The 18,841-nt window shown below is 40.0% G+C and overlaps 1 protein-coding gene across 4 annotated transcripts in view; it reads left to right on the top strand.

Moving 5' to 3' along the window:
* The window catches only part of l(2)gl (LLGL domain-containing protein l(2)gl), a 98,179-nt gene that overhangs the window by 60,158 nt on the left and 19,180 nt on the right, over positions 1-18,841 (top strand). For all 4 annotated transcript variants that reach the window (XM_088237758.1, XM_088237760.1, XM_088237759.1 and 1 more), the window contains exons 3-9: positions 8,362-8,539; positions 9,946-10,192; positions 12,716-12,903; positions 13,386-13,562; positions 15,011-15,099; positions 15,928-16,216; positions 16,995-17,193. In XM_088237758.1, the coding sequence (XP_088093884.1) occupies positions 8,362-8,539; positions 9,946-10,192; positions 12,716-12,903; positions 13,386-13,562; positions 15,011-15,099; positions 15,928-16,216; positions 16,995-17,193 (1,367 nt within the window). The remainder of the gene's footprint in view (positions 1-8,361; positions 8,540-9,945; positions 10,193-12,715; positions 12,904-13,385; positions 13,563-15,010; positions 15,100-15,927; positions 16,217-16,994; positions 17,194-18,841) is intronic.

Consider the following 18,841-nt stretch of genomic DNA (forward strand, 5'->3'; position numbering starts at 1 on the left):
GTGTGTCATTAATTAACCTAAATAACCCAAACTGTACCAGACAATGAGTCACCCTGCATCCCACACCCTCCTGCCCCGTGCTACAGCCGCAAAGTGGTTGTAGAGGGCGGTTACCGCCGCTCGAGGTGTGAGGAGACGGAGCTAGATAGGATTCGGTGTGCTCGAGTAGTGGACGTCAATCTGGCTTGTTCGAGCTATTATGGGCCTGCCGCACACTCGACGAGTGGCGTGGGAAGTGACGAGGAAAGGAGGCAGAGACGTAGTGTGGCAGCATTACTCGTCATGCCGCACGTCATGCTCCTCGTCGTGTCCACCGCTCCCTGTTTTGTCAAAGGACCGGCAATATGAGCGCGAGTAGCTGGCCACATAATCGCGCGGTCGCAGTTCGCATCGAGCGCTCACACAAGACGCACGCGTCATTTATATGATGTATGTTTCTTTATATGACATTGATACAATTAGCTATACTAAAAATGCATAGCGCGCACGCTGTCACAGTTTCATCGTCCGTTGTATAGAAAGACAAATGACAAGTGCGGAGCGTCGCGATTAATTGCGCGAGTAGAGCAGTGTGTGGGCGGAGAGGGCAACATCGGGCGTGTGGCGGGGCTATTTAATCAATTCACGTAACTCGCTGCGAATTCGACCATCAAAGTAGAATTCGCTTAACGATTTTGCGTATTTGCAATTGTTTTCGGAAAGTTGCGGTTTAACAAATTGTACGGCCTAAGCCAATTACATCACTTTTATGACGAAACACACATAAGTACGTACACAAGAGACTGAACAAGCGGAACATTAATAAACGAAGCAAAGGAAAACAAGGACAATAAAATAATGGTAGAGAGGATATTAAAAAAAATACGTAATATAGTACTTCGAACTAAACCATGCCGATCCTTCTACATTCCAAACTGGAGTGGCAAAGAGATCTACTTAAAGCGGAAAGATATACCTACAAGTTGCACGTTCTGGACATTGGGGCATAAAAACAAAAGGTGCTCGTAGAAGATTTGATAAATAGCAAATTTTGACTTCTGTGTTGAAAATGCACAGAAGTTCCACCCCCGTTCAATGTTGTCATCTAATCATGCTTAATGTCATCATCATTCACAATGATGCATAGGGCACTGCATCTGTATGCCAATAGGCCGTAGACCACGAGGCGGATAAGCATCAGTAATAACTACTTATTCATTCATCCGCGCCCTTTTCGCGGCAAATTTCGCGAAGCCCGCGCCTCCGTTCCCCTCGGGCGGCCATGCGACGGCCCCCGCGCGTCCCGGGGGCGGAGCGCCACGCGACCGCGGTCCCTCCGCACGGCGCCACACGGGGCACAGTCCCGGCGCGGGCGCGGCCCATACGGCCTTGTGTCTGTGCGGCGGTCGGCACCGTCGGCAGTAGCGGGTGGCCGGTGGAGCGTGGCCAGGAATGCTCTTGTCACGCTCAGGTATACGCAACCATCGGGAAGGCTTAATGGCTCAATTGATCAGGCGCAAAAATCCAGGATACTTTTTTTTTATCACCGCAGTATGGAACGATGGAACGATCCAAAGCATATGAATAACTCATGTTTTGTCTTCTTCCTTTCTAAGTGCCCTGTCAGGTATCTCCAATCACTCTGGCGAAGGTCTCTCTGTCCTGTGCTGCCCGTAAAATCTGCTCCTCATTTCCGAAGCCAGTCCAGTCTCGAATATTACGCAGCCAGTACATCTGTCTTCTTCCAGCCACCCGGCGACCCTCAATCTTGCTCTTCGTAATCAAATGTAGCGAGTGGTACTTTTCTCCATGCATTATATGCCCCAGGGCCCCGATTACAAAGGAACGTTAACAGAGTTTTCTTCTCCTGCATATAAAGTAAAATCTAAACTTTTTAATGTTTTATTCATTTATTTATTCAGATATTTAGAACATTACAGAAAAAAGACCCAATTCATTCTAAATACAATAATAGATAACAAATTACAGTAGATAGTTATGTTATTAAAATAATAGAACAAAATGTAAAAAGAAAAATTAAAAGTTAGAAAGTGTTTTCCTAAGGGAAGGCCCACTGTCGTGAAATATGTCGACATCCGAGGCGATGCGATTAAGTAGCAAGATTGCTCTACCAACCGGCATAACCATTGGCAGGTTGGTTCTGCATCGTGGTAGGTAAAACAATCGACGCTGTCTTTGTCGAAGATAGGAGTAGTTATCAGGTACGAACAGACCTACATCCATCAGAATTTCTGAGTTATGTATGCGATCACCGATCACCTGGAAAAAGTGAATACCCAAATGAACGTCCCTCCTCCCCCATAATGACTGATAGCCTAGCATCCCCAGCAAAAAGTCGGTTGGGAAGAGCCAAGGATAATATCCACACTCTTTTAGGTACAGATAGCGCAGAAATTTTTTCTGCACTCTCTCCACCATCGAAAAGTATCGAGCCTCATGTCGCGACCAAATAATGGAACTAAACCCCAAACGACTTCTTACCAAGGAATTATACAATGTCCTCATAATCTGAGTGTTAGAAAAGATCTTGGCATTTCTAAGAACAAACCGAGCATTCTAAGGGAGTCATTACATAGATTAACCGTATGAAGATTAAAAGATAACTGAGCGTCAAACAACACCCCGAGATCTCTGGACGTTGAAGCCCTTTCAAGCCTCACTCCGTCCACGAGATAACGATAGTATATTGTTTTGGATGCTCTTGTGTATGCCATTACAAAACATTTGGAAACATTGAAGAATAATTTGTTTTGTTTGCTCCATTGAATTATATTTTGAATGTCACACTGAAGTTTAATACAATCTGAAGAAGTCAGTATTTCACATTAAATTTATGAACCACTTTATTCATTTTCACAACCGACTAGTTTCAGCAACGACACGTTGCCCGTTTCAGGGTTGTTTAACAACTAATTATAATAAGGGGGTAATTGTGCGGGTTGGGGGAGGGCGTAATTCTGTTTAGGGTAGGGTTAGACTTCTTAGGGAAAATATTTAAAATGGACTTTGGCTATTAATGGCTAGTGCTACAAACATCCAAACCATTCCAAGTATTCCGAACGGTTGAGTATACCTTCGTCGCGAGCTTCTAACGTTTCATTGTATGGTGTCGAGTGTGATTCTCGGCTCGGTCATTAAGGGTGCGCGGCGGCCCCTCGCGTGTCCCAGCAGGGTTACCATCGTACGGTACAAGGAGAGGCGTCGGCAGCCGGAGTGCGCCCTGGCCCCGGCCTCGCGGAGTACTCGCTGCGAGCGTCGACAGTCCACCGAAACCGCCGTTAACTTTCTGCTTGGGAGATTCCCTCGCCGTTATTGGACGGGCCGAGCACTCCGTGCTCCAATGTCCGGTGTCCCTAATTCCAACTGCGATTCGCGGTCCACGGTGTCTCGTAATCATTATACAAAAAGTCACAGATACCTACATTAATTTCCTATTAAATTTCTTTGGAACGGCTTTGCAGTCAACTCTTTGCGGTTATAGAATTTTTCGCTAGAAAAGTAATTGAAAAATACTCCAGTTTACTGTTACCCCAGAGACACCATAATGATAGGTCAATAGCAACTGACAGTTTTTGTTGCCTCGGTCAGCAGAACGTCAATAATTGGAAATTTAAATATACATAAATTAACGTATTACAACAGAGATGAAGAACCTTTTAGAGAAGGTAATATAGACGTCTAGACATCTACAGGGCTTATGACCTGTCATTGGCTGGTTTAAGTGGCCACTTTACACACTGCGTAACATTCACCATTTTGCCCATATTTGAACATCTATAATTCCTTCAATTATTTTATCTGTTGATGTTTGTGAAGTTAAAAAGCTAAAACTTTTTTTTGGATTATGGGAAGTTGAATCCAGTCCTTGTCTACAAAAATTTGCGCAAACTAAAATATTGTATATACATAAATCTCTGCTGTACAGATGCTCGACAGGCATTTAAAGGTGGACTTGGTTTTTTTTTCAGTAGAACATAACCCCCAGCACTAAAACTTAAAAAATATAAAAATCGCAAAAATTTGACATGGCCACCTTTCGCTGCATGCCACAATATATATAGTTTTATTCTGTCAAATATGGCTGAAGTCTAGAAACTCTCCCCTTCTTCGTCATTAAAAAAAACGTCGGTGATTTTGTCATATCTTTATCGAATACATGTTAATTGTTAGTTCGATAAGATTATGTTACGTCAAGTCAGCTTCCCCTCCCACCGTACGCGGTGGAAAACAATAGACCATTAGCCATTACGCCATTCTTTCCGCCTTTTCCTGCAATATTGAAAATATCACTTTTACTGGGTAATGTACTCGAGAGTCAACTCGCGAAACTGTATGCAATATTTTGCATTATTGTCGTCATTTTATCTTTAGTTAATTTCGCTTAGAATCATCATTCAAATCTTAGTTCCCTTACGTTTTAGACTTCTGTGCGTTATCCTTGAACGTCGAAATAGTTTGTTTTTAAATCTCTCTTCAATCCGTGCCCCATGTCTGAGGATGGCGATCGCGTCTGACTCCTGGCGTGGCTCATCTGCGCACAGTCTCCCTTCGTCTGGAACGGTCTCTTCTGTAGGCATTCGTCAGTGATAATTCTGATAATTCGGTGACTGAGCCGTTCCGTCTTGTCGCTTGACGTCAACGCGACCTTGTCCCTTCGACACTTCGAATTGGATTCGACCCCTGGAGGGAGGATAGTTTTAGATAGAATTATCGGAGTTCCCCCTGAAAATATGTCCAAAGAACTGCAATATTTTTTTCTCGCACATGGATGCAAGTCTCTCTCTTATGTCTAGTTCTCGGAGTATTCTTATTCTAAGTGGTAGGGGTCAGTGCTATGCGAGCTCCTGACGTCACTGCGACCTGTGAAGATCTATCGTGACGGGTCCCCGTGAATAGTTCTCGCCCTCTAAGCCCGGGTCTATGAAGAGCCTGGCTACTGTGTGGAAGGGGAGAGTTTACATTTGGGCGAGCTCTTTAACATCCTCAAGTTTAACCAGTGGTCTCCCGAGGATGAGGCTTCTTTTATGATGTAAAGCATCACATTCACGTAGAATGTGTATGGGTGTTTCCTCATCTGCACTGCAAAACCTATATCTAGAAGTTTCGGAAAGGTTCATTCTAGCAAGGTGTTTGTTCAATCTGCAGTGCCCCGTAAGGGCTCTAGTGATAACCCTCAATCGACTTCAGCTCCCGGAGTATAGATATATTTGTACGTCTGGCTGTCCACGCAATCCTCAGCATTCGCCGAAACACCTAATGCCGCCAATAACGCCGCCGCAAATGTTTTCAAATAAGATCCAACAAAAATACATTAAGAGTTCTCTCACAGAACGGGGAACCTTTGACCTTACTCGATTAATTTAATAGATTTTCCCGGTATAGCTGGTACAGGATAATGATAAAGAGCTAATTTTGTACCGTGAGTGTAATTACAGTGATCATTTTTCGGTGCTCATTTGTATAAATGGCCGGCACCGCACCAATTAGAATTTAGACGAAGAATTTGCGAAGTACGGTACGCTGACCGACCCGCCAGAGGCGATGGCGGCGCGGTAGCGGCAACAGACAGCACCGCAGAGAAGAGAACGATAATACAAAATACTTACCTACAGAATGCTATTATCATCAACAGCATACGCGGGTAGGTCGGAGATTGACAGCTGATAAATTGCGTGGCTCGTACCGCGGACGTTAGCCTACCCGAGATGTAGATAATAATATGTATCTGATGCTCTTGTAAGATAAACTGTCGAATCTATAATATTTTGTGAGATTGACACGAGGCTGCGCATCGGCATCTTCGGTGGAGACAACGCCTGCGTCTTTATTTACGACGCGGTTTTCTCGCATGATAATCCGCGTCCTGCTTACATTTTCTCTCCTTCTGACGTGTGAGACTGTATAATATTGTGTCCGGCTTCAGGACCATATTGAGTATTATTGTGCATAATCTGAGTCGAACCGCATTCTTGAAATAGAGAAGGTTCAAGGACGATCTTTGCGACACTTATATCTTATTAATGTATTAATAATCAATTCTTGTATCCACCGTTGTGTCTAGCGGGGATGCTGGATTACGATGCTCTCTTATCTTGTCGTCACATCTTTCTCGGTCTTTCTCTATTTCTGCATCCATCAACATGCGCATTTAAAATATTCTTAGGCGTTCTTTCGCTGTCCATTCGCTCTACATGTCCAAACCAGCGCAGAGCTCATTTCTGGATTTTATCGATAATGCCTATCTCAGCCTTACGTAATATACGGATATCAACATTTGTGCATCTATCGTACATAGTTTTACCATACATTCGCCTGAGAGATCGCATTTCGACAGCATTCAGCCTACTTTCATCCCTGTTTTTCCGAGTTCATACTTCGCTCCCATACATCAGGGTCGGGACCGGGACTCCATTGTGAACTGCTTATTTTGCCTCTTGCGACAAACATTTATTTGCCGAGGTTGATTTAAATGCACCGTTCACTCTGTTCCCGGCGCTCACCCTCCTTTCAATATCTTTCTCAGTCATTTTATCCCTAGTACACATACTTCCCAGATACACTAGTCGGGACCTCCAGTTTCCAATAAACCACTGAGAATTTAAAAAATGGAGATTGGATCGGCATTTTGAAAGACTCTTTACTTATTATGTGTGCACTATTTTAAGATTTAAAATAAATTAAATGGTGTCATTTACCCCGCACCAGCGCACATTGCCAGTGTGACCTTCAACTTAATGTACTTTTATAGATTTATATTATTTTCATGTTCGAGACATGGATTATTTGTTTACGAAAGCTTTTTCCAAGATGACTTTACTTCAATTTGGCAAAGGTGGTCTAGAATTGCAACAGTTCATGCGCCCAGTAGCTGCAAGACTTGTTATAATCTAACTCCTATTTTTGAAAATGAGTTTGTATTTTTTAAAGAAAAAGAAATATTTGCGTTCTTATGATTTACCAAAATACTTAATTTTGAGGGCCACTTTCAACGCGTTGTAAATATCTCACTATGTTAATATCATTCAAACATTAAACTTCAAACAAACAAACAAACAAACAAATCACGCCGTTTCCCCGTAAGGGTAGGCAGAGAGGATAGAACGCCACATTTTAAAATATTTTTTTGCATATTCATTTATTTGTTAAACCACACAATTAAACAATATTTTGAGTTTGTCCAAATTTTTGTAGACAAGGACTGGATTCAATTCCCTGGGGAGCTATTAATAATTAAATATTACAACAGAGATGAAGAACATCTTAGAGAAGGTAATATAGAAGTCTAGGCATCTACAGGGCTTATGACCTGTCGCTGGCATGTTTAAGTGGCCACTTCACAACTGTATAACATGCACCAATTTAGATCTAAATATGTGTTGTATACAACAATGTTTTGAGTATGTCCAAATGTTTGCAGACAGGCTGGATTTTCTCCCTAGGGAGTTATTTAGATCTAAATTTGTTGCAACAGAGAGGGAAAACATTTTTGAAAAGGGAATACGGAAGTCTAGGATTATGACCTGTCGTTATGGTTTAAGTGGCCACTTCACAACTCTATAACATTCACCATTCTGCCTATGTTTAAACATCCACATTTCCTCAACTCTTCCTTTTGTGAAGTAAAAGAGCTGAAACCTTTATTATGTGGGTGAGATTCATCCGGCTGAACCAATTCACCTAATAGGCAACGCCTGAAAACAATTTTCCAATTTTTATACTTCTTCTTACTAAATATAAATATTTTTTACAAATTGTTTTACTTTTTAAAAAAATATTTTAATGTGATTTTTGTCTTCAAATGTCTAATAAAGAATATTTTATAATTATTATAGTTAGTTAATTTAACAATATTTTGAGTGTGTCCAAATGTTTGCAGACTGGCTGGATTTCCTCCCTAGGGAGTTGAAAAATAAACGTTTAAAATAATACATTATCATTTTTTTCAAATGTTATACAGCTTCAAACTGGTCATTGTGTAATTTTTGCACTTGTAACTAACAATTCGGCCACCAACTGCACCTTTATAAATTATTATATAATTACCTTTAGTATGAAGGAAACATCTTGAAATCAACATTCTTGTAAGTCTTTTAATTGTGCCTACAGCTAAGGCCTTTTTTTCGTGTTTTCACCCATATTTAGTTTTGTTATGTATGGACATTAGAGTGGGTTGATGATGTATGAACTTCAAAATTTTTTTAGACATCAAAGTGAAAGGAGTCTAAAAAGTTGCATTTTGGATCACATTAATGGTAAAAAATATTCCATACTCCTTTTGGCCCTCAACCGAGGTTTGAAGTTTATCACTGTCTGAACATTTTGTTTATTATCTATATTGATAAAATTATTTTTTGTCCCTAGACCGTCCAGCATGGGTTCCCCAACAAGCCGTCGGCCATGGCCTGGGACCCCCTACTGCGGCTGCTGGCGCTGGGAACCGCCACCGGAGCCCTGCGCCTGCTCGGCCGTCCTGGCGTGGAGTACTCTGCCAACCACACCACGGCCGACACGCCCGTCACTCACTTGCACTTCGTACCCGGCAAGTTACCCTTCTTTCTTATCTCTGCAGGCCGCGGGCCGGGACCCCTCACTGGGCCGCTCCATGATGAAAGACACTGGTCCGTGAAGACTTTATAAGAACTGCTTTGGGAACGGGGTTGGCACTTTGATGAGGAACTTCAGCCCTACGAGAAATTGAATTTAAAAAATGTGTTCTTACGCGCTGTAAAAATTAGAGCATTTAATTGTACAGCAAAGTTTCTTGAACAAGAAAAAATATTTAAACTACCTTGTACGGTGTCACTAGTTAGTATAAATCAATCAATGATAAGAGAGTTGTGGAAGATTTCTGGTTTACATACCATAAACGGACCAATCGACATAACTGACCGAGAAGAAGCGCAAGAGAACTTGAGATGTCACATGCGCGCGCAGTGGTGTCATAAATACAAATTTAAAAAAAATCATAGTGCTGATAATACGATACATAAAAATAAAAAATAAATTCTTTTGGCTTAGTTTAATAGTCTAACAAATAAAAACAAAAAAAACAATGACTACGAACCTCATGGTACCCGGTGCTTCCAAAGCCCACGGTACAAACTCCACACACTTAACCACATACATTGCCTGACTGCGACACGGTACAAATTCCTCACAATTAAACACACTAAAAACTACACTCATACATTCAGCCCTGAAGATGGACACTGCAATGTGCTCCGAAACGTCGGCAATACAAAGCCCACAAACACGGCATAATAACCCAGAAAAACACTATCTGTAATGAACTTCCTTATTGTATTTTTCTTATTTCTACAAGCCATGGACCTGGACGCATATTCCTAAATACCCAATGCGTCATACATTTAAGGATGCTTCGGTAACACTCATAAATATGTCTCCCATTCGGAATATTTCGGAATCACTCTGGTGCTCGCTACTAATTAGCACTCGTAAAGCGACAGGCGCCGTTGTGCAGTTGGTTAGATGGCCAACTGTGAAACTGGCGTTGCGGGTTTGATTCCCGCCAGTTGCAAAAAAAAACAAGTTTTGTGGTTTATTTTTCATAACTTTCTTGCATATCCTCTCTTTCCCACCTGCTGACAAGCCTCTAATAATGTCCTTAAAAAAAAAAAACACAAAATCGCCCCTAAGTAGCGCCTGCTAAGGTCACTCAACATAAGCATGCTCGTTTTCATTGTATCTTAGCTAAACTGTAAATGTCTAAAATGAATTTGGTTTGTGAATGTTCTCAAGTTTAGGCATTTCAAGTTTATTTTATGATAAGATATTACCCAAAATTGTATGTTATAGAAATAAATTGGTAAAAAAGGGAACTTCAAATGGCTTTTCCCTGCATAATCAGCAAGTAGTGACTTGTATCCCTTTACCTAAATGCCACAGAATTGTTCCCCAATGTTATGATTATAATCGTGTTTCCAGGCACCGGGAAGCTAGTTTCGGTGCTGGGCGACAACAGCCTGCACCTGTGGGAGGCGGCCGAGGGCGGTCTGGTGTGCGCGCGCTCGCTGGCGCTCGAGGGCAAGCTAAAGCTCGTGTGGAGCGCGTGCGTGGAGGCTTCCGGTCGCCGCGTCCTGCTCGGCACAGAAGGCGGCAACATCTACCTACTCGACCTCGACACCTTCTCCATGGCCGAGGACATCATCTACCAGGATGTCGTCATGCAGAAGTGAGTTACAACGAGGGTTGCCGATCCTACCGGAATGTACCTTAAATCTTCCCTTACGATTACTGAATGATGATTACTGTTTGTTGCGAGAAGTTCATAAAGTGGTGAGCTAATTAAATGGAGCTCAATGAAATTCACTGTATTTACTGAGGGCACTTATTTAAGATATACTTGTAGAGTTTTACGATTTACTATGGGTTTTTTCTTTTGCCGCTCCTACCGGAGTTCGGCGACCATCTTTCTGAATTCATCACGATCCTGGGCCCTGTCCAATCATCGCTGTTGCATCCGACAAACCGAACCACTGTCTAAATGATCCTCTTTTTCGTCCCATACCCCCCCGCCTGCCCTCTATCTTTCCTTAAGGAGTATGAGACTTCTATTCTTTTGACAGTGGTCAATAACTCCCTCTCTTTGTTCATGATGCTTAAAACCTCTTCATTGTAGACACGATCACTCCGTAAGATTCGAAGCATTCTTCTGGCAAAACAAAGCTTGGAGACCCACAATTTTGTTTATCGTTGAGACTTTGAGAGTCCAACCCTCCGCTCCATACAGCAACACTGGCAATACGTAAGCTTTTATTGCTCTCCATCTTGTGCTCCGTCTCAGTTTCGGTTGCACAAAAGTTTCTGCATTTTATAAACGGTTGATCTCGCAGTCTCAATTCCGGTCTTTATTTCAGAATCCAGATTACACTTGTCATTTAGCCAGCGTCCTAAACATTTAAAACCGGTAACCTATTCTATCCCACTACCGTCTATATGTCCGTGAGACGGATGTTAATGCCTCTCCGTTTTCTGGCCACCATAACTTTGGTTTTTAGAGCGCTCATTTTGAATCCGAATTCCTCACCTGCACTATTTACCTCGTTGACAAGTTGCTGTGAATGATCAGCAGTATCAGCTATAACGGGAGTATCATCAGCGTATCTTATATTATTTATTTCCCCGCCATTTATTTTAATTCCTTCGTCAACATCTTGCAAGGCCTCTAAATACGAATCAGCAATATAAGTTTAAAAGCATCGGCATCCTGCCTTACACCTTTCAGTATAATATGTATGTTACAGGGGGGAACCGTGTATAGAAGCGATTATGCACAGCTTACTATTATATTTTACTGTCCATAACAATGTTTTACGGTAACTTTATTTACAGAAAAACAAACAAACATTGCCATTATTTGTATTTTTCTCCAAATATCAATTAAAATATTGATAAAACGCGCCCAGCGCCAACAATGAGCCAAGGAACTAGCCGATTACTCCAGCTTATTTCTTCATACAAATAAGTGTACTATATTTTTAACATATTAAACTCAGTGGCGGGTTTTTTCTCCCAGAGTAAACATGCAGATTACATAAATTCTTTAAAAATTCTCGATTTGGAAAACCATATTTCAAACATTATTTCTTAAGGACTATTTTTCTTTGAAATGATACTTTCGACACACGACTCGCAACACATGTGCGCTCGACGCGGCCGTTTTCGGCATTATTTATTTCTAGAACAAATCTAGAGAATACCTAATACTGACTGAATTCATTGTTTTTTTTTATAAACTTTATGTGTTAAATTAATGGATAATATAGCTACACAATATAATATACCACGAAGTTACATCGTTTGAGTCGATTTCATAGATGAAAGTTGTTGTATCACACAGAACCACAGAAAAAATAGCTATTTATAGTATATTTAACTTACATTATATTATGTACCTACTATGTAGGTACAAATAAATTATATTTTTTTATAGCTTAAGTGTTAATAAAATAACCTGTTTGCCAATGGTATGTTATCAGTTTTAATGTCATTTATACGGACGTGTGCAGTTTGATTCCAATAGTTGCTATAGATAATCTTCATATCATTCCCACCCAACCCAATTTAGTTCAGAAGGTTTAACAGCTTACCGTGTCTCACATTATTATCAAATGCCTTATGATAATCAATAAAACACACATAGACATCTCGTTGTTGGTCAAGACATTTTTGGGTCAGCATTTGAATGAAAAAAAAAGGCCTCCCTCATGCCGAAACTACTGCAAAAACCAAATTGCCTCTCGCTAATGTGCATATCAATCTTTCTCTAAAGCCTGTTGTGCAAGATTCGTAAAAATATTTTAAACGTGTGGCTCATTAAACCAATCCTTGTATATTATTATTGTAAGCAGTCGGATTATAATGCACAATTTTAAGAAAAGATACCTAGCTTTGACTTTGTTTCTTTACTAATAAATTACGGAAATATATTCTGTTACTTTTTTTAAAGAAACACATATTTGATATTCGGTAGTATCCTACTTACATCCTGTTTGTTTGTTTGTTTGTTTGTTTGTTTGTTTGTTTGTTTGTTTGTTTGTTTGTTTGTTTGTTTGTTTGTTTGTTTGTTTGTTTGTTTGTTTGTTTGTTTGTTTGTTATGTTTGTTATATTTGTTATGTTTGCTAACTCATCTTACAATCGCTGTACTAATTATAATTATAACACCTCGTTCACCAAAGCCTTCTTTTTTGACAGCTGCCCGGAAGACTACAAACTGAACCCGGGAGCGGTGGAGTGCATGAGCGAGCATCCGCTCCGGCCGGAGCTGCTCCTCATCGGCTACTCCCGCGGCTTACTCGTCGTGTGGGACCGCAAGGCGGCGCGTGCCACGCACACCTTCCAGTGCGGACAGCAGCTCGAGAGCGTCTGCTGGCATGAAAACGGTAAGCGAAAAAATTTGTTTGTTCCGAATTTATCGCAGCAGAGAGGGAAAACTTTTTTGAGAAGGGAATATGGAAGTCTCGGCATTTACAGGGCTTACGACCCGCGATACATTTAGATCTTAATAACTCCCTAGGGAGTGAAATTCTAGTATGTCTGTCTTCTGTCTTTTTTATATGTACAACTTTATTTTTTATAATTTAATAACCAACTAGTTTCGGCCAAACACTATTTCCTTCTTAAGGGTTAATTACAAACTTAATGTTAATATAATTTTATATCATGTTAGTTCGTAATTAAGCCTGAAGAAGGCATAGTGTTTTGCCGAAACTATTTGGTTATTAAATTATAAAAAAATTACTAAATTACACCGTAAAGGTAGACAGAGAATGGACCGCCACACACGTCTATCTTGGCAGACATTCATATATTCTTCCACATTCATACATCTTGTCTATGTTGATGAATAAATATTTTTTCTCAGGCAAAGAGTTCACATCTTCACACAACGACGGGTCGTACGTGACGTGGGACCTGAGTCCCGGGGAGAGGACCCTCAGGGAGCCCACCACGCTGTACGGCCCCTTCCCCTGTAAGCCCATCACCAAGATACTGCAGAGGACCAGCGTCGACAAGGGAGAGAGTATCACTATATTCGCAGGTTTGTCGGTTGCTAGCCTACTGAATACTCGGGCTTATCTGAATTACAAATTAAACATTTTGCGAGTAATAATAATGGTCACCCATACGGACAAAAACCATTCTATGAGTATCAACCACAAAGCTAGCTATAGTATACAATAATACAACGGGCCTTGGGTACTCAGGTTGATAATTACACATTTGTCGTTAAACTATCCAAACCAAAAATTTGAACGCTTTTGTTCTATGCAATAAAGGTTTAACCCCTAACTTAATAAAAATCAGTTTTCAAATCACAATATCTACAAATAAATTAAACTTCACATCGTAATGTAATAGTAAAAATTCACTGAATTATCGTTTATCTTTTGATTTTTAAATTTTTTTTAATACATACATTTAATTCATATAAAAAAATATTTTTTTTTTATTATTATTTAAAACGTGTCTACATAAGAGTTAGTAAAAAAATAATTAAAACTGTTATTTTAAAACGTGTCTATATTAGTGGTGGTTATAACTTTTTTAAACTGTTATTTTAAAACAATTTTCTTAAAAATAGCTCAAACAGTTTCATAAAAATTAAGCAATTAATTGGTAAAAAAAACAGTTAATCAGTAACAGTTATTGATCAATAATAGCTGTAACAGCATCATAAGAAAATTAACTGTTTATGTACTGAAAAATTAGTCAGGATATAACAGTTTTTTAGTTGGAAAACCGTGATCGACCCATGAAAATTTAAAAAATGTGAAACTTGTCTAAATAACAGTCGAATTATTTTTGTAAAACTGTTCCAGCAGTTGCTTGTATCAGATTTTAAGCCTACGCTGATCTGAACTGCTATTTAAATACAGTTTAATTTGTGAAACGGTAACTGTTACTGCTTATTCTTTAACCAACTCAAACGCCCATCTCTAGTCTATATTATTATATCTATTTTTTTCAAATGACCATTCGCAGGAAAATTTTGTTTTTGAAAATTGCTGCCATAACCTATATCTCAAAATGATAAATTTTGGAGATTTTACTTTGACTAAGAAAGAAAGCTATATTACTTTGGACATTTTATGCGGGGAGAGAAGTACGAAATTGTCCGAGTCATATTGCAAGGAAAAGTTGAAGGGAAACGTAGTGTAGGAAGCGGGCGTATCTCTTGGCTTAAAAACCTGAGAAATTGATTCCAGTGTATCTCTGAATCCTTATTTAAAATGACTGCGAACAAAGTTAACATTGCCACGATGGTAGGCAACCTCCACCGTGGAGTGGCACCACAAAAAGAAGAAGAAGACCGATGACATTATTATTCTAATTAATGTATTTTTCTCCGCTTCTCCGAGAAATGTCTTTTTTAAACAAAAATATCACCCTTTTCTTTACTGATGTGATCTTGTCGTTTCTATTTCCCGAGTTATTGGATTCATCTTCTTCATGTGTCACTCCTCTAACTGTGTAATCTGATTTCAGGTGGAATGCCTCGCTCTTCATACTCCGACAAGTACACAGTGACCGTAGTTCAGGGGGACAAACACGTCTGCTTTGATTTCACCAGCAAGGTAAGCCTCTTAATCAGTTGCGGTTAATGACTCCTATCTATTTGATGACGTAATTTGCAAGAGATACCTCACAAAGTCCACCGTCTATATATGTATAGAGTATAGATACTACCCATTGCAGTATCCATCATTGTTCCTTTTAGTTATGTTATGTTTTAGTTATGCTCGGTATCACAAGTTTGCGGGCCAAAAGGAGCATTGCCTCGCTTATGATGGCCCTTAAACTTCTAAACGGGTTAATTTACAATCCCAACATTTTGGATTGTAAAAATTATACTTACTGAGCAACTATTTATGAGCTAGGCAACACAAATCATTGATGCCTGTAGGGAGAAAGATTGGTCTGTTGAACAGCCTACCGAGAGAGGTGGATCTTTTCCACGCTGGGATTATTATCTAATGGTAAATATTTTATGTAGTAAGTAGGTTTTGCCACAATGACCCCGTCTAAATGATGGTATAATTTGCAAGTGATAGATTTTATCTGAATGACTTCTGTATATTCATCGCAATGACCTTTGTTTATATGATGGTATAATGTGCATGTGATAGACTTTATCACAATGACCCCTGTCTATTTGATGGTGTAATTTTAAGGTGATAGACTTCACCTTAATGATCTCTGTATATATCGCGATAACTCCCATTTCTAGATGGTATAATGTGCATATGATATACTTCATCACAATGACCTTAATTATATGATAGATTTTATAAATTGCAGATGATAGACTTCATAACGAAGACCTTCATTAATATGAAGGTACAAATTGCAGGTGATAGATTTCATCACAACGACCTTTATTTATATGACGGTACAAATTTCAGGTAATAGACTTCATCACAACGACCCCCGTCCCGGCGGAGGACGACGAGGACGCCCCGGAGGAGGAGCGTCCAACGACGGGCGCGCGCCTGTTGCCGCAGGGCGTGCAGCAGCCGGCGGCGGCATTGCTCGTGCTGCTGGAGGAGGAGCTGGTGGCGCTGGACCTGGTGCGCGCCGGTTGGCCCATGCTGCGCGCGCCCTACCTGCAGTCGCTGCACGCCTCGGCCCTCACCTGTACGCAGCTGCTGTCCGGCGTGGACCGCGACGTGTACCGGGCCGTCGTGCAGGCGGGTGAGTCAGAGCATTCTTTTCACACATACGAAACGACTTTCGCTCAGAGAAATTTCTCTTTTGTGGTCCCGGATGAACATATTAAGTTTTCCAAAACGTAAGCCATTTTCGGAAGAAGTGTACAAATTTTAATTTTGTCTAAGGGAAGAGACCATCGCAGGAGACTACTGAGGTCCCGATTGGTTGCATCGATTTATATATAGTACTAATAAGCGTGTTGTCCCGATGTTTATTGAAATTTATGTTTATGTTATAATTTTTATTTGTAGTATTCTTTAATAATATGCGTGCTTCCACTTTCCATTATGTTGTATCCCAACTCAACACAGGGGTCTTGGCCTCGCAGAGTTAGGGATATGTTATTAATTTTAATAATAATAATTATTTAATATTTATCTTTACATGAATAAATAAATTAATTAAGATTTGGTAGTCATACTCTAGGAGTGGACGAACACATTTCTCAAAAAGCTCTTTTACTTCTCAAAAAATCATGAATTGATGAAATATCGATGTTGAAATCCGTGGCTAGTGTCGCCGACTCATGGATCAGAAATCCGAGGTTTGAATGCCGCTTTTCCAGTGTCCACTCTAAAGAGCCAATGACAGGTACTAAGCCCTGCAAATGCCTTGACATCCATATTCCGTTCTCTAAAATCGGTATAAAAAGAAGTTGATATGTCTCCTGCTTTGAAGTTATCACAACTCCGAGATCTTTTTGTGAAGTCGCCGCCTGTACTCCGTTTTCATCTGTGGTAACTCTGTTTTCTCACGCCAGGTCGCGCGCAGAGCAAGCAGCTGTACGCCGAGGGCGAGTGGCCCGTGAGCGGGGGCGCGCTGCTGTGCGCCAAGCCCGCCTTCCCCGAGCAGGAGCAGCTGCTGCTCACCGGCCACGAGGACGGCGGCGTGGCCTTCTGGGACGCGCGCGGCGTCACGCTCGCGCCGCTGCTGAAGCTCGCCACGGCCGGCCTGTTCAGGTGAGCCACGTCACCGCACCGCCGACTGTGAGAGCACTCCCTCCGCATAGCGTCAGTTCGTTTTAAAGACCACGGGGTCTTCCTATCCGTTTCGCTCATACTGAAAATGTTTTTTTTGTCAATTAAAAGTGATTTTGTAAACCATGTTAATAATTGAATCCAACACTATTGCTTTCGTTGCCCCTTTTGTTGTAAACGTTTTAATGAACAGTTAATTACTTCAAAAAATATATATATTTGAAGCACTAACTCTGTGGTTATTCATTATAATAAAATTCATATAAAACAACCTTGTTCTTAACCACTTACTTTTTTCTACCGACCGGTTTCGAAGCTACACAAGCTTCTTTATCAAGGTATACTTAACTAATTAATTCTATCCTACTTTATTTTATAGAATAGATGGAAAATAATCATAATTTGAATAACACTGGATTAAAAATTCTTTATGTTACTACTACTACCATCACGCCATTAACCGTAGGGATAGACAGAGAGAATGGACCGCCACACACGTCTATCCTGGCATATATTCTTAGCTTCTTCCACATTCATACATCTTGTCATACATGCCCTTCAGTTCTGTCTGCTTTTGACATGACTAGACTTAAGATTTTGGTTTATCTGATCATGCTGATGCATACAAATGATTTCATCATTCGTAACCCTGTCATACATTGATTTCCCACACATTCTTCATGTTGAAAATGAAATATTTAAATTAGACCACTTGACAAAAAGCAGTACACGAGATATAGGCGTATCAGCAATGGCTGCCTTGCTATAACAAATAATAATAATAATAATCACTTGGAAATCAAAAAAATAATAAATAGCCAAATAAACAATATGTCCTTTCATCCACTCCTGTCTAGTTTTAAAGATCGTCATTAAAAGAACAACGTGACAAAAAGACTTGATTTATTAGCTCCATATGTATCGATGTAATATTTGGAAATCACTGTAAAAATAAAATACAATTCATTAGTTACGGCTTGTGTAGCTTTGAAACCGGTCGGTAGAAAAATTAAAAAGTGAGTGGTTGAAAACAAAGATGTTTTATATTTATTTTAGTTAGTTACTTTAAAAAATATATATATTCACGTTTCCAATGTTCTCAGATTGTGAAAAAACACAGGGCATGTAGTGTGACATCACATACCCCAAACTCGCACAAAATAACTCGCATTTGGCATCGTGTTCTCTTTATGTGTTCACGAGATTATCCTGAATGATATATTTATGTCCCCTTCCTGCAACTATGTATAATGATACTCCCAATAGCATTTGAAAACATTTAATGTTATTTCAATATGTAATTTTTTCCAGTTGTTGTTCACTGCTAAATTTACATAATATTGACAGGCGAACTATATTTTTTTTTAAGAATAAGAGATTCTTCAGAGAATAGATTTTGAACAGTAAACTATGCAAATAATTTCATTTTGCAGTGCATTTGACAATTGACAATATTTTGAGTTTGTCCAAATTTTTGTAGGCAAGAACTAGATTCAACTCCCTGGGGAGCTGTTAATATTAACATATTAAAACAGAGATACAGAACATTTTAGAGAAGGTAGTATAGAAGTCTAGGCATCTACAGGGCTTATGACCTGTCATTGGTTGGTTTAACTGGCCATTTTACACA

The sequence above is a fragment of the Micrasema longulum genome, unplaced genomic scaffold (assembly GCF_059751315.1).
Source record: "Micrasema longulum isolate JH-2025_06_02 unplaced genomic scaffold, ASM5975131v1 h1tg001779l, whole genome shotgun sequence".
Taxonomy (NCBI): Eukaryota; Metazoa; Arthropoda; class Insecta; order Trichoptera; family Brachycentridae; genus Micrasema; species Micrasema longulum.